Below are 13,581 nucleotides of genomic sequence, written 5' to 3'. Positions count from 1 at the left end.
TGGCAATTCCGTCAGCTACTCTAGCAAATTAATCAAACCCAAGGAGGAGGTTGTGGGAACCTCTTGAGTTACAGCCAGTAGGTGAGCAGCACAGGTGACAACCCGGACTTGTGGTGTCTCACATCACAGACATGTGGGACTGAGCCCCTAACGTGTGGGATCCCAGTTACCTCCAGATAGATAGTGTCAGAATTGGGTTACTGGGTGGTGTTGGAAAACACACACTGGACATGCCTTCAGAAAAGCTCACAGGGATCAGGCAGTCCTATCCCCTTGCTGGACAAAGGAGAACCCACGTCCAGGGAGGTGAAGGTGATGTGCTTTGACCCCCTGACCAGGTGTGCTCCTCCAAGCAGGGCTGGCACCCAGGAGCAACAATCCTAAACTTGGCTTCCAGAGTGCTTTCCCTCACCTGGTCTCAACCCTGCAGAGGTGGGCAGGGCAGGTACTGTCCATTCTAGAGGTAAAATAACCAATATATTAAGATCTGACAGGAGCGAGGACTATTAACCAGACCGAACTCCACACAGCAAAGTCAATTTCCTGACACTGGGCTGTGGTGAAAAGAAAGTACAGCGTTTACTGCAGGGCCAAGAGAGGAGCACAGCGGCTCATGCTCAAAAGACCTGAACTCCCCGTGGCTTTCAGGGAAGCGTTTTTAAAGGCAGCCTTTGGGGTGAGCGCTGCAGGGTGCACGACTTTCTTCCGATTGGTCAGTGGTGAGGTAGCAGGGTGGTGTTTCAGGAATCTTAATCAGCCTTCTGGTTCCTGACCGGCTGGAGACCACATACTTGTGCTCAGCGTGCAGTCACCGTCCTCCACCTGGGGGAGGTGTCTTAGTTTCTCCAGAAAAACTCAAAGATCAGTGTCAGATTGTTAGGTATATGCCTTGAGGAGGCATATACATAAGAGTTTATCCCTCAACTATTGTCGTTACTTCTGTTTAACTGCTTTCCTTTGTTTCTGCATTGCCTCATTTCCCTCCTTAGTAACTACCTGTGCCATCCCTTGGAACTTAGGGAAGCATCGGAGGCTAGTCTTTTTTTAAAAAAAATTCTAATTTATTTTTAAGAATTTATTTATTTTTGGCTGCGTTGGGTCTTTGTGGCTGCACGCGGGCTTTCTCTAGTTGCGGGGAGCGGGGGCTACTCTTTGTTGCGGTGCGCGGGCTTCTCATTGCGGTGGCTTCTCGTTGTGGAGCATGGGCTCTGGGCACGTGGGCTTCAGTAGTTGTGGCTCACGGGCTCAGTAGTTGTGGCTCGCGGGCTCTAGAGTACAGGCTTAGTAGTTGTGGTGCAGGGGCTTAGTTGCTCCAAGGCATGCGGGATCTTCCTGGACCAGGGCTCGAACCCGTGTCCCCTGCATTGGCAGGCAGATTCTTGATCACTGCGCCACCAAGGAAGCCCCTAAAATCTCTTTCTACGAACAAGAAACGGAGGACAAAGGGGGGCTTTTGGGCGGGAGGGCCCTGCTCAGTTCCAATTCCATTTTTTTTTTTTTTTTTTTTGATACTTCTCGATCCTGAGGGGAACAGGCACGGAATAAGAATGGTAATAAAGTTTTGGATAGAGAGGTTAATCATAAACTGAGCAGAGGAAACTGGTTTTACAGGGGCTCAGTTTCACGACCAGAATACAGGCTTCCTGAGTCAGCTACAGCAACTGGCCCCTCAAGTGTTTGATAAACACGGCCAACTGAAGTCAAGCGACTGCTGAGCTCCCAGGATTATGGGCGCCAGCTAGCGGAGACGCAAACATTCCACAGCTGGCGCGCGGCAAGAGAGGAAGAACACCCAACCGCGACCACAGCCTCCGACGGCCCCTCCCTCGAGCGAGCCAGCCGCGCAAGCGCAGTGACGCAAAAAAGGGGAGGTCCAGCCCCAGCAAGACAGAGTGCGCACGCGCAGCGAAATGGGCTGTGCAACGCAGGTCGGTCTTCCGGGTAATGCAGACCGAGGCCTGGACGAGCCCGCCGCGCAAGCGCAATGGCACAATAGGGGGACCAGCCCCCGCCGAGCCCCGGAGTGCGCACGCGCACTGGCGCGGGGCGTGCGTCGCGACGGGCTTTCCTGGGGGACGCCGACACCGGCGAGCCGGGGTTTCAGGTTCAGTGGCGTCCGCTCGGACTCCTCGCCGGCCTGGTCTCGGCGGAGCAGCCCTTCCGCCAAGGAAGGTGAGCGCGGTGCCGAGGACGCGGAGCAAAATGAGAAAGGGCAGACTCCGGGGGAAACGCAAGGGGGCGGGCCGGGCCGGCGGCGGGAAAACGTCCTCGAGCTGGGGCGGGCTTGACCTGTGATTGACAGGCCAGACACCAATGCAAGGGCTGGGGAGGCCGCGGGGCGGGACCTGGCCGTGAGCCGCCGGCCGCGGGGCGGATCCGCCGGCGGTGCTAAGCGCGCGTTTCTTACGTTGTGGTACCTGCTGGTCCCTGCAGCGCTACTGAATGTGCCGTTACCTGCCCCCCGCAGGTGAGGAAACAGGCTCAGGGATGTGGACTTTAGCACGGACACAGCCGGGATTCCACATTGGGCAGTCTGACCCCAGAGCCCTCCTACCGCTCGCGGGACCAAGGTGGAGCAGGAGTAGTGGGATGGCTGGAATGGACCAGAGTGTGGGAGGCAGTGCCGTGAAAAGTGGAGAGAAATGTTAGCACAGTGTGAGAGCTCTGAGGGCGGAGCTGGGAGGGGGACAGAAGCAAGATGAGGATATGGGGTTGGGGCCAGCTCCGGATTCACAACAGGTGCGCTGGAGCCGGGTCGTCTCCCAGGTGTGTGGCGTTAAAGCACTTTAGGAGGGGGACAGTAGGATGGTACCTGGACATGGATGTCTCTTCTGCTCAGGCTGCCATAACAAAACGCCATAGACTGGGTGGCTTAAACAATAGAAACTTCTCTCTCCCAGGTCTAGAGGCTGGGAATTCAAGGCCTCAGTCCTTATAAGGGTTTAGGACCCCACTCTTAGGACTTCATTTAACCCCGATTACCTCCTTCATTTCATGTTAATTACTCCCTAAAAGCTCTGTCTGCAGATACAGCCTCACATTGGGGGTTAGGGCTTTAATGCATGAATTTGGAGGCGGGGGGGACACGATTCAGTCTGTAGCAATAGTTTGTACCCAGGCAAATAAGTGATCATCGAAGACTGAAGAAAATGAGCACTTTCAGCACTAACGTGCCCCTGAGATGCTCTCACGTATCTTAGCCCATTTAACGAGCATGAGATTTGCCTTCGCATTGGTGGGGAGTTCTAGGGAGAACTTGGGTGGGAGCTCGTGTCCACGCAGCCAGCCTGAAGAGGTCGGGAAAAGTTCCACCAAACATCCTTAATAGCACTTAGTATATCCATTATTCATGGATTTAGCTAAACCCTTCTTTAACTTATGGTTTAGCTTGTGCTGCTGCGGGAATGATGAGATCCGTAATTACCACCCACGGAGAAGTGGAATAATAATTACTTTTGTTCTGTATTGTTTCGTGTTGTCATTCTAAAGTTTGGTAACCGAGTCTTTCCACCCTACTTATCCTGGTGGGAGGAAGATCAGAAATCTACAGCTTGGTGGCAGATGTGCTTTCAAATCTTGGATTCAAGCCCTTGCTGAGTGACTGTGGGCAAGTCACTTAACCTTTCTGAGGTTCAGTTATTTCAGCTGTAAAATAGAGCTAATAAATATCCTGGCCACTTAGGGTTGTGAGGTTATATGGAAGCAGTTTGAAACCATTAAAGAACTGGCCCTGGCCTAAATATTCAAGTCATAGACCTCCTCTCCCCACCCCTCTGAGGAGCAGAAACCCTCCCCACGGCTCCCACCTCAAGCTGGCTATTCATTCATTCATCAAATTGTTCTGAATGCTTGCTGAGTGCCAAAGCACCTGTTCTGAATGCTGGGGGCAGGGAAGAACAAGACAGACAAGGTTCCTCCTTTTATGCTATTTATATTCTAGTGGGGGAGGACAGTAAATAAGTTCACTAAGAGGTATGAACAAAAGAAACAGTATTTCAGAATAATGAGATAAAATGACTTTAAGCCGAGTGGTGTGTGTGTGTGTGTTTGGAGGCGGGTATTTGACCACTGGAGGGTGGCACATACGGGGAGAGGCCTCTCTGAGGAGCTGAGCTGAGTCCTAAACGTTGAGAATTCCAAGCGGGCGGGGACGGCAGGTGCGAGGCCCAGGCTGATTAGATCCGTCCCTAGGCCGTCCAGTGATCTGTCTTACAAGGAGAGGAGGGATGGGTCAGATTTTTCTCTTGGGATTTAGAACTACGAAACAAGAAAAGACTTCGCTTGGCAGTGGGAGCTGAAGCCAGAGGTCGAGGGGGCTGCAGGCAGAGGTGGCGTGCAGGCTGCCTTTGGGGTAAAGCAGAAGCTGCCAGGCGAGCAGAGGAAGCCGGGTAGGCGCCACCTGGCCCGCGATGACGGAGCAGGAGACGGGGAATGCGCGGGGCCTCCGCGGGTGTTTACCGTTGGTGGGCTTCCTGGCTCCATCTTGAGACCTGAACCACTTTGCAGTTCTAGTTTGCAGGACGTCCCACCCTGTCCGCGGCTCTGCTCTTGGTTTTCCCAGATGGTCTGTATTCTCAATCTCTCAATATGTATCTTTTCAGTAAATCTCCCTTTTATTTATGCTAGTTCTCTTTTGCAGACACGTGAGTTGGACTAAAACAGAGCCATGTGGACCTGGGCTTGGATCCCTGGGTTTCCTTTCTGAGCTGAGTCTTTGAAGAGTTACTTAATTTCTGTAAAAGCGTCAGGATCCGATGACCCTCTGCTTATAGTGTTGTACAGATGAAACGAGACACCAAAAGTGGAAGGGCCTGCGGAGCGTTTAACACAGGGCAGGTGCTCAGAGATTGTTAGGGCCATTCTCCTTTCCCTTCACGTTTTAGTGGGTTTCCGATTACACACTTGCCTCTTGTATTGGATTGTCCTGGTTTTCAGTCATCCTTACCGCTATCCCTCCACCTCGGTCCTCGTTTTAACTGCCCCTAAAATCTTGCCTGGAAGAACATCATGAAACTCCCTTCTCTCATAAATGAATTGACATGGTCACTGGTCTTCCTGAGGCCAGTTATGTAGCAAAGGCATAAATGGGATTTAGATTTATTCCTATTTGTACTGAGGTGAGCTGGGCCTGCTTAAATAGCTCAGAGCAGTGACTTGCAAAGACAGAGTGGGGCCCGGATGGAAAATGGTGACTAAAGGAAGAAAGGGTGTGTCAAAGCTGTCTCAGAGAGAGCAGGGTCAGAAGAGGAGGAAAAAGATGGAATAAATATGGAGCAGAGACGTTCTTCTAAGACCTGGGCCTGCAGGGGCAGAGAAGTGCCGAGGCCTCAGTTCTCGGAAGCCCTTCCAGCCAGGGCTCAGCCGCCGTGCAGAGGGCCCTCCAGGCTGGGGCCCCAGGGAAAGCTCTTAGGGGGTGGCTCTGGTTTGTACTGGAAGTGGCGGCTGGGATGAATTAGATGCAAACGGAAGATACCTGTTGAGTAGGGATGGGTGTGTGACATGCAGAAAAGCTGTGCTCGCGATTCTCTGCCTGTGGGTCACGACCTCTTAGGTCTTCACAGCAGGGGCAAGAGAAGCAGTTTTTTTGTTTGTTTGTTTTTTAATTTATTTATTCATTTATTTAATTTTTTTGGCTGCATTGGGTCATTGCTGCTGCACGCGGGCTTTCTCTAGTTGCAGTGAGCGGGGTCTACTCTGTTGCAGGGCGCAGGCTTCTCGTTGTGGTGGCTTCTCTTGTTGCAGGGCACAGGCTTCTCGTTGTGGTGGCTTCTCTTGTTGCAGAGCACAGGCTCTAGGCGTGTGGGCTTCAGTAGTTGTGGCACGTGGGCTCAGTAGTTGTGGCTCGCGGGCTCTAGAGCACAGGCTCGGTAGTTGTGGCGCACGGGCTTAGTTGCTCCGCGACATGTGAGATCTTCCCGGACCAGGGCTCGAACCCGTGTCCCCTGCATTGGCAGGGGGATTCTTAACCACTGCGCCACCAAGGAAGCCCAAGAGAAGCAGTTTTGTCCTGCGATGTTGGGAGACATGGCTGGGAGATGTGGGAGAAGAAAAATTAATGACTGCAGAAGTAATTACAGGCTCTCCAAAAGAAATCTGCGGCCCTTAGAAAGGTATGCACGCAGGCGGGACGGCAGGGGTTTCTCTTAGGGCTTCCTGGGCCGCGTCCCCCTGTATCCGGTTGTGATGGACGTCCCTGGATGGACAGCGAATGTGGCCAGGCCTCGTGGGGAGGCACGTGAGGGAAGGAGCACGGCCTCTGCTTGCAAAACGTCCCTCCTGGGGAGGAAGTCTGCGACTCGTGTTGAGGCCCCTCCTAGGAACTGTTCTGGATCTCAGGCCAGTACCGCCTGGCCCATCAGAGAGCTACTAGATTTTTTTTTTTTTACCCCCTAGGACCATGGCTGACAAAACAGAGGAGGCTGGTGGCGTCCACTTCCCTTTTCCCTTCACACCCTATGCCATCCAGAAAGACTTCATGGCAGCGCTGTACCAGGTGTTGGAGGCTGGCAAGATCGGGATATTTGAGAGTCCAACCGGCACCGTAAGTATTATTTGGGGCCTGAAGAGGGTCTAGGGAGACGCTGATGACGGGTCAGAGCCAGCGTGCTTGTCTGCACGTGCAGAGAGTCGTGGTTTGAGGTCGAGCTAAGTCGTTCTTTCTGAGTAGTAGCCGTTTCTGTCTACTAAACTGTTAAACACAGCCCCAGGGTCTGAGAAAAATTAGGCTAAAGGCAAATGAGAATTTTACTGGCCATGGAAACCACGACCGTAGCACTGAAACCTTCCGGTTTTTTCTGGACGCACGACCACTTTGATGCTGAGAAACGTAGAAATTACTCTGGCTTATCCACAGATCTGACATATTGGTTTACTCTCCAGGAACTGGGTTACTGAGGGCCGGAGGGGTCCAGTCCAGAGCCCCTCAGTTTTCCTTCCTGGCCTGGGAGGAGGGGGTTTGTTAGAGGTTGGCCGCAGAGTCCTGTTAGGTTCCCACTTCTCTCTTGCCCTTTATTACCTTCTAGAGCAAGTGCCGCGTGAGAGTGAGCTGCCTGTGTGGGTGTTGCTGTGACCTCCCAGAGGACCAGGACCTTGAGGTCCTCTCCTCTGTGTCCCCGTCATCTGCGGGGAGCTTGGCACGGTCGGCCTCAGGGGGCTCTTGAGGTGTGTGTGTGGAATGCATGAACGAAGGAAAGTGACTTACTCCTTCTCATCCACTGACGGGAGTGTGTCACTCTCTCCTGGGATGACACGGTCTCCTGGGGCAGGAAGAGTGCAGACGGGCCGCTCTCTTGATCCGTTTTGTTCCTTCAGATACAGCGAGTGGGAGAGGCTCCGTTCCGCCAGTTCACACAATGTGGGTCATGAAGATACTGTGCAGAGTGAGGGTTTTTTTGTTTTTTGTTTTTTTTGGCTGCGTTGGGTCTTTGCTGCTGTGTGCAGGCTTTTCTCTAGTTGGGGCGAGCAGGGGCTACTCTTCGTTGTGGTGCGCGGGCTTCTCATTGCAGTGGCTTCTCTTGTTGTGGAGCATGGGCTCTAGGTGCGTGGGATTCAGTAGTTGTAGCTCACAGGCTCTAGAGCGCAGGCTCAGTAGTTGTGGCACACGGGCTTAGTTGCTCCACAGCATGTGGGATCTTCCTGGACCAGGGCTCGAACCCGTGTCCCCTGTATTGGCAGACGGATTCTTAACCATTGCGCCACCAGGGAAGCCCGAGGGGTTTTTTTTTTTTTTTTTAATTGTTTGTTTATTTATTTATTTTTGGCTGTGTCGGGTCTTCGTTTCTGTGCGAGGGCTTTCTCCAGTTGCGGCAAGCGGGGGCCACTCTTCATTGCGGTGCGCGGGCCTCTCACTGTCGTGGCCTCTCTTGTTGCGGAGCACAGGCTCCAGACGCGCAGGCTCAGTAGTTGTGGCTCACGGGCCTAGTTGCTCCACGGCATGTGGGATCTTCCCGGCCCAGGGCTCGAACCCGTGTCCCCTGCATTGGCAGGCAGATTCTCAACTACTGCGCCACCAGGGAAGCCCCCGAGGGGTTTTTAAAGTAGCATCTTTCTACCAGCATCTGACCTTCCGTTTACACCCAGTGCACGTGGGGACTTCCCTGTTGGTCCAGGTCCAGTGGTTAGAACTCTGCGCTTCCACTGCACGGGCCATGGGTTCGATCCCTGCTTGGGGAACTAAGATCCCACGTACTGTGCGGTCCGGCCAAAAATAAATAGATAAACCCAGTGCATGGGACTTCTCCCCTCCTGACCCACCCCACTGAAAGACTGGTTAGGATCAGGAGCAACTTCCTGTAATTAGATCTGAGGAGGTCAGGTCCTCATCCAACCACCTGCCACATCTGACATGGTTAAGCATCTCGTCTTCCTCTCTTTAAAGTCAGGTAAAACACTGAATCAAAGAACAGTGCTTGTCATTTAAGAAGTCACATTTATCAAACTTTGTTCCTTGGGCAGGTGCTTTTAAGTCTTTTAACTGTTTCCTAAGAAATATACTTGGAAAGAATATGTGGAAATTACAAGCTTATGCTGCCGTTTCTTGCTTTATTGATTTTAGTCATTGGGACCTTCTTCTTGTGATAGATAAGATGGAGCTTTCTTCCTGGTGTAGTTATATGTTTTTAGTCTCTTTTTTTTCTTGAATAATCTTTTGTCTTTTGTTTTTTAAGAGTCGATAGTTGTCTTTTAAAGGTTTGTGTAGTTTTTAAGTTACTTATGCCTGTTCCGCTCACACCATCCAGTGGTCTCTCAGTATCACACTTCATCATAAAATTATTACCTTTGTCTGCCCGGGCTGCCACCACAAATCACCACAGAAGGAGTGACCAAAATGGCGGGAATTCATTGTCACACAGTCTGGAGGCCGGAAGTCCGGAACGAGGTGTCAGCAGGGCTGTCCAGGCCCCTCTCCTCTGCGTGTGGACGGCGGGCTTCTCCACGTCTCTTCCCATCGTCTGCCTTCCTTGCCTTTGTGTCCACATTTCCCCTTTTTACAAGGGTACCCATCTTACTGGGTCAGGGCCACCCTTCTCTTAATTCAGTACATCTGCTGTGACCCTGTTTTCAAGTAGGGTCCCATTCTGAGACACTGGGGGTTAGGACTTGAACATGTGAATTTGGGGGGACACAATTCACCCCATATCAAGGACCTACGGGGAGAATTCTGGTCTTTAAACCAACAGTTGTGTTCCCCAGAGCAATTGGCTTGCTTTAATGTTTCCTGACACTGCGACTCATGGGGCTGATCACCTTCTGTCCGCACGTTGGCTGCATCCCCCGCCCAGCAAGTCGTATCCGGGATTTCATGCTGTGCGTTTTTTTGGCTTTATTTTCTGGGCTGTTTATTCAGTTTCTCCCATTCTTCTAATTATGATGACCTGCAGTACTTATATGCAACTTGTTAAGCCACTTTCATTCTTTGAGGACCAGTGAGCCATATAATTAAAGAATTTCACTTTTATTTCTCTCTTTTTCCTATTTTTTTCCCCCAGCCATTCTCTTGCCAGTTCCCTTCTTTTTCCTTCCTTTCCGAGGCTGGTCTTAGAGCACCCTCTGATATTTAAAGTCAGACCTCCCTCGAAGGCTTTATTAAAACGGGAAAGGTGGCCTTCCCTGGTGGTGCAGTGGTTGAGAATCCGTCTGCCAAGGCAGGGGACACGGGTTCAAGCCCTGGTTTGGGAGGATTCCACATGCCGTGGAGCAACTAAGCCCGTGAGCCACAACTACTGAGCCTGCGCTCTAGGGCCTGCGAGCCACGATTACTGAGCCCATGTGCCACAACTACTGAAGCCCGCGTGCCTAGAGCCTGTGCTCCGCAACAAGAGAAGCCACCACAATGAGAAGCCCGCGCACCGCAACGAAGAGTAGCCCCCGCTCGCCGCAACTAGAGAAAACCCGTGCACAGCAACGAAGACCCAACACAGCCAAAGATAAATAAAATAAAATAAATGAATTTAAAAAAAGAAAAAAATCTTTAAAAAAACAAAACGGGAAAGGTCATTAGGGAAGCTTCGTTTCTCATCCTCTATTTCTGAGAACGTTTTTCTTCCCGCAGGGAAAATCCTTAAGTCTCATTTGCGGGGCCCTCTCCTGGCTCCGCGACTTTGAACAGAAGAAACGGGAAGAGGAGGAGCGTCTCCTTGAGGCCGGAGCCGACCCCTTAAACGATGGGAAGGACCAGGCCCTGTGTCCCCCACCCTCCTGCCAGGAGAGCCCAGGCTCCCCGAGGGCCGCTGGAGAGCCCGACTGGGTCACTCAGTTTGTGCAGAAGAAAGAAGAAAGGGACCTGGTGGACCGACTAAAGGTGAGATCGGGTTATGAGAGGTGGGATGATCGGGAAACGGGGCCTCCGGGAGTTTTTCGGGTGGATCCCGAAGCAGGCTGGCTCCTGTCCTCGCAGTGCCTCTCAGCGCCCCTGGCCACCTCCCGGGTGGATGGCGCTGCGCCCTTGCTGTCTGTAGTAAGCCGATGTCACCAGGCCTTCCCTAGGTTGGCGGTTCCCATCCTTTCCCAGGAAAGGAACTGCACCGTTGCCAGTGGCCACACGCTTCCCTGGCTGCGGACTCGCTTCCGGGCTGCGCTGGACGGAGAGCGTGGGGCTTCGGGAGGGAGGCGCACACTTCCCGCAGCTCGACAGCTCGGCCGACAGGAGGCTGGCAGGGCAGGGACGTGCGCGGGGGCCAGAGGCCCTGGGCTGAGGTGCCGCGACTCCGGGAGAGGCTGGGGCTTCCTGCAGGGGTCTCCCTTCTGGCTCCCTCCCCTCTAGGAGGAGCAGGTCAGGAGGAAGAAGCGAGAGGAGCGCCTGCAGCAGATCCGGCACAACGCGCCGCTCAAGTTCGCAGCCAAGCGCATGGTGAGTGGTGGCCCGTGTCCCGGTGGCGTCCCCCTGCTTGGGGCCTCGTGGTGCAGCTGGTCGGGCGAGCGGCCGGGACCTCGGCCCCTCCCTGCCCCCGCTGGCTACGTGCTCCTCGCCCGGTAGCAGGGCAGCGTGCGCTGAGGGGCTCATCCTGGGGCCTTGACACCAGTCGGCTGAGGCCCGTGTCGATGGCGTGTGTGTCGCTGCCCTTGGCCTGGCCCCCGGAGGCTGCCTCGTCAGGGGGTGGGGCTCTGGCGCTGAGGTTTCTCTGTCTTTCCCCACTGGCCACGCTCCTCCGCAGAGACAGGAAGATGAAGAAACTGAGCGTCTCCTCCGCCTGAGCAGGGAGATGCTGGCAGCAGGCACGGGGCCGGAGCAGCTGGCCTGGGGGGAGGAGGAGCTGGTCCTCGCCGAGTACGAGAGCGACAAGGAGAAAGGCTCGACCAGCGGGTGAGAGCGCGTCTCCTGCATCCCCTGCCCCGGGTGGCTGCGCGGGGCCCCTTCCTCTCAGGCCCGGCTTCTTGGTCGCTCATGGGGTGCTGACGGGGTGGAAACCCGGCTGCCTGCCCTATTCCCCCCACGAGGCCCCTTGGGGCACAAAGGACGACGACAGGGGCCCTTTCTCTGCCAGCTCAGGCAGGTGTCACCTCCGTACCCTCTGTGGTATTCTTGTCTCCACTCTGCACCCAGGACACCGAGCCCAGCAGGATGCTGTGCCTCGCCAAGGCCACCAGCCGGCGATTTGAACCTCCGCTGGCCCGGCCCTAAGTCTCAGGCTCTTAATACCAAACTGAGCCGTGTGAGGCTTGTGATGTAAGCCCTCGAGGTGTCCTCAGCCTGTGTTTTTCTTTTCACCTAAGGCTTCGCTTGGTCTAGGTTCATAGGTTTCTAATTTGTGAGTTGTAACTTCCTGGGTGAACTAGAAACGCTGAAGGTAACAACCGGGCCGTTTCTAGGCCACACCATCCCTGTGAGATCCTCCCTGTCATTCGTGCTTTAATTTCACAAATGCCCTTCGAGCCTCTGTTGTCGGCGTGGCGCGTCTTGCCTCAGTGTTGGTGGCAGCTGACTGACGAGGGTGACGGTTGCTGAGGGCTGGGGGGACCACGGCAGGTTCTTGAAATATGGCGACAGTGATGTTTGCCCCATCGATTGACTCCTCCTCTTACAAACAGTTTCTCTGTAGCAGCGATGCTGTTTGACTGCATTTTACCTGCAGTAGAGTTTCTTTCAAAATTGGAGTCAGTCCTCTCACACCCTGCTGCTGCTTTGTCAACCAAGTTTATGTAATTTTCTAAATCCTTTGTTGCCATTTCAAGAGTCTTCACAGCATCCTGACCAGGACTAGATTCCATCTCAAGAAACCGCTTTCTTTGTTCGTCCATAAGAAGCAACTGCTCATCCATTAAAGTTTATCATGGGGTTGCAGCAGTTCAGTCCCATCTGCAGGCTCCGCTTCTAATTCTAGTTCTCTTGCTGTTTTCACCACATCTGCAGTGACTTCCTCCACTGAAGTCTTGAACCCCTCAAGGTCATCCATGAGGGCTGGAATCAACTTCTTCCAAACTCGTGTTCATGTTGATATTTTGACCTCTTCCCATGAATCACAAATGTTCTTAATAACATCTAGAATGGTAAATCCTTTCCAGAAGGTTTTCAATTGACTTTGCCCAGATCCATCTGTAGCTAAAGCCTTACAAATGTATATCTGAAATAAGACTTGAAAGTCAGAGTTACTCCTTGAACCGTGGGCTGCAGAATGGATGTTGTGTCAGCAGAGGCATGAGAACAACATTCATCCCACTGTCCGTCTCCATCAGAGCTCTTGGGTGACCATGTGCATCGTCAGTGAGTATTAATATTTTGAAAGGAATCTTTTTTTCCGAAGCAGTAGGTCTCAACAGTGGGCTTAAAATATTCCATAAACTGTGTTATAAGCAGATGTGCGGTTAGCCAGGCTTTGCTGTTTCATTTGCAGAGCACAGGCGGGGTAGATTTAGCATAATTCTTCAGGGCTCTGGGATTTTCGGACGGTAAATGAGCATTGGCTTCAACTTAAAGTCACCAGCTGCATTAACCCCAGCAAGAGAGTCAGCCTGTCTTTTGAAGTTTTGAAAGCCAGGCATTGACTTCTCCTCTCTGTAAAAGTCCTAGATGGCATCTTCTTCCAATATAAGGCTGTTTCGTCTACACTGAAAATCTGTTGTTTGGTGTAGCCACTTTAGCTACATCTTCCGGGTAACTTGCTGCAGCTTCTACCTCGGCACTCGCTGCTTCACTCTGCACTTTAATGTTATGCAGGCGGATTCTTTCCTGAAACCTCATGAGTCACCCTCTGCCAGCTTCAGACTTTTCTTCTGCAGCTCCCTCACCTCTCTCAGCCTTCATAGAAGTAAAGAGTGTTAGGGCCTTTCTCTGGATTAGGCTTTGATTACAGGAACGTTGTGGCTGGTTTGATCTTCTATCCAGACCACTCAGACTTTCTCCATATCAGCAATAATGCCGTTTTACTTTCTTATTATTCCTGTGTTCACTGGGGCAGCACTTTTAATGTCCTTCAAGAACTTTTCCTTTGCATTCACAGCTTGTCTAACTCTGGCGTAAGAAGCCAAGCTTTTGGCCTGTCGGCTTTCAATATGCCTTCCTCACTAAGCTTAATTCATTTCTAGCTTTTGATTTAAAGTGAGAGACATGTGACCCTTCCTTTCACTTGAACACTTAGAGGCCAT

The 13,581-nt window shown here is 52.6% G+C and overlaps 1 protein-coding gene across 4 annotated transcripts in view; it reads left to right on the top strand.

Moving 5' to 3' along the window:
• Positions 1–5,954: 5,954 nt before the first annotated feature.
• The window catches only part of DDX11 (DEAD/H-box helicase 11), a 28,487-nt gene continuing 20,860 nt past the window's right edge, over positions 5,955–13,581 (top strand). For all 4 annotated transcript variants that reach the window (XM_082349086.1, XM_082349085.1, XM_082349087.1 and 1 more), the window contains exons 1-5: positions 5,955–6,110; positions 6,394–6,541; positions 10,052–10,300; positions 10,763–10,849; positions 11,154–11,302. In XM_082349086.1, coding sequence (XP_082205212.1) covers positions 6,013–6,110; positions 6,394–6,541; positions 10,052–10,300; positions 10,763–10,849; positions 11,154–11,302 — 731 coding nt within the window. In that variant the 5' untranslated portion in view covers positions 5,955–6,012. The remainder of the gene's footprint in view (positions 6,111–6,393; positions 6,542–10,051; positions 10,301–10,762; positions 10,850–11,153; positions 11,303–13,581) is intronic.

The sequence above is a fragment of the Balaenoptera borealis genome (assembly GCF_965194805.1).
Source record: "Balaenoptera borealis genome assembly, chromosome: 13".
NCBI lineage: Eukaryota > Metazoa > Chordata > Mammalia > Artiodactyla > Balaenopteridae > Balaenoptera > Balaenoptera borealis.
This window is presented reverse-complemented; position numbering and strand designations above follow the sequence as displayed.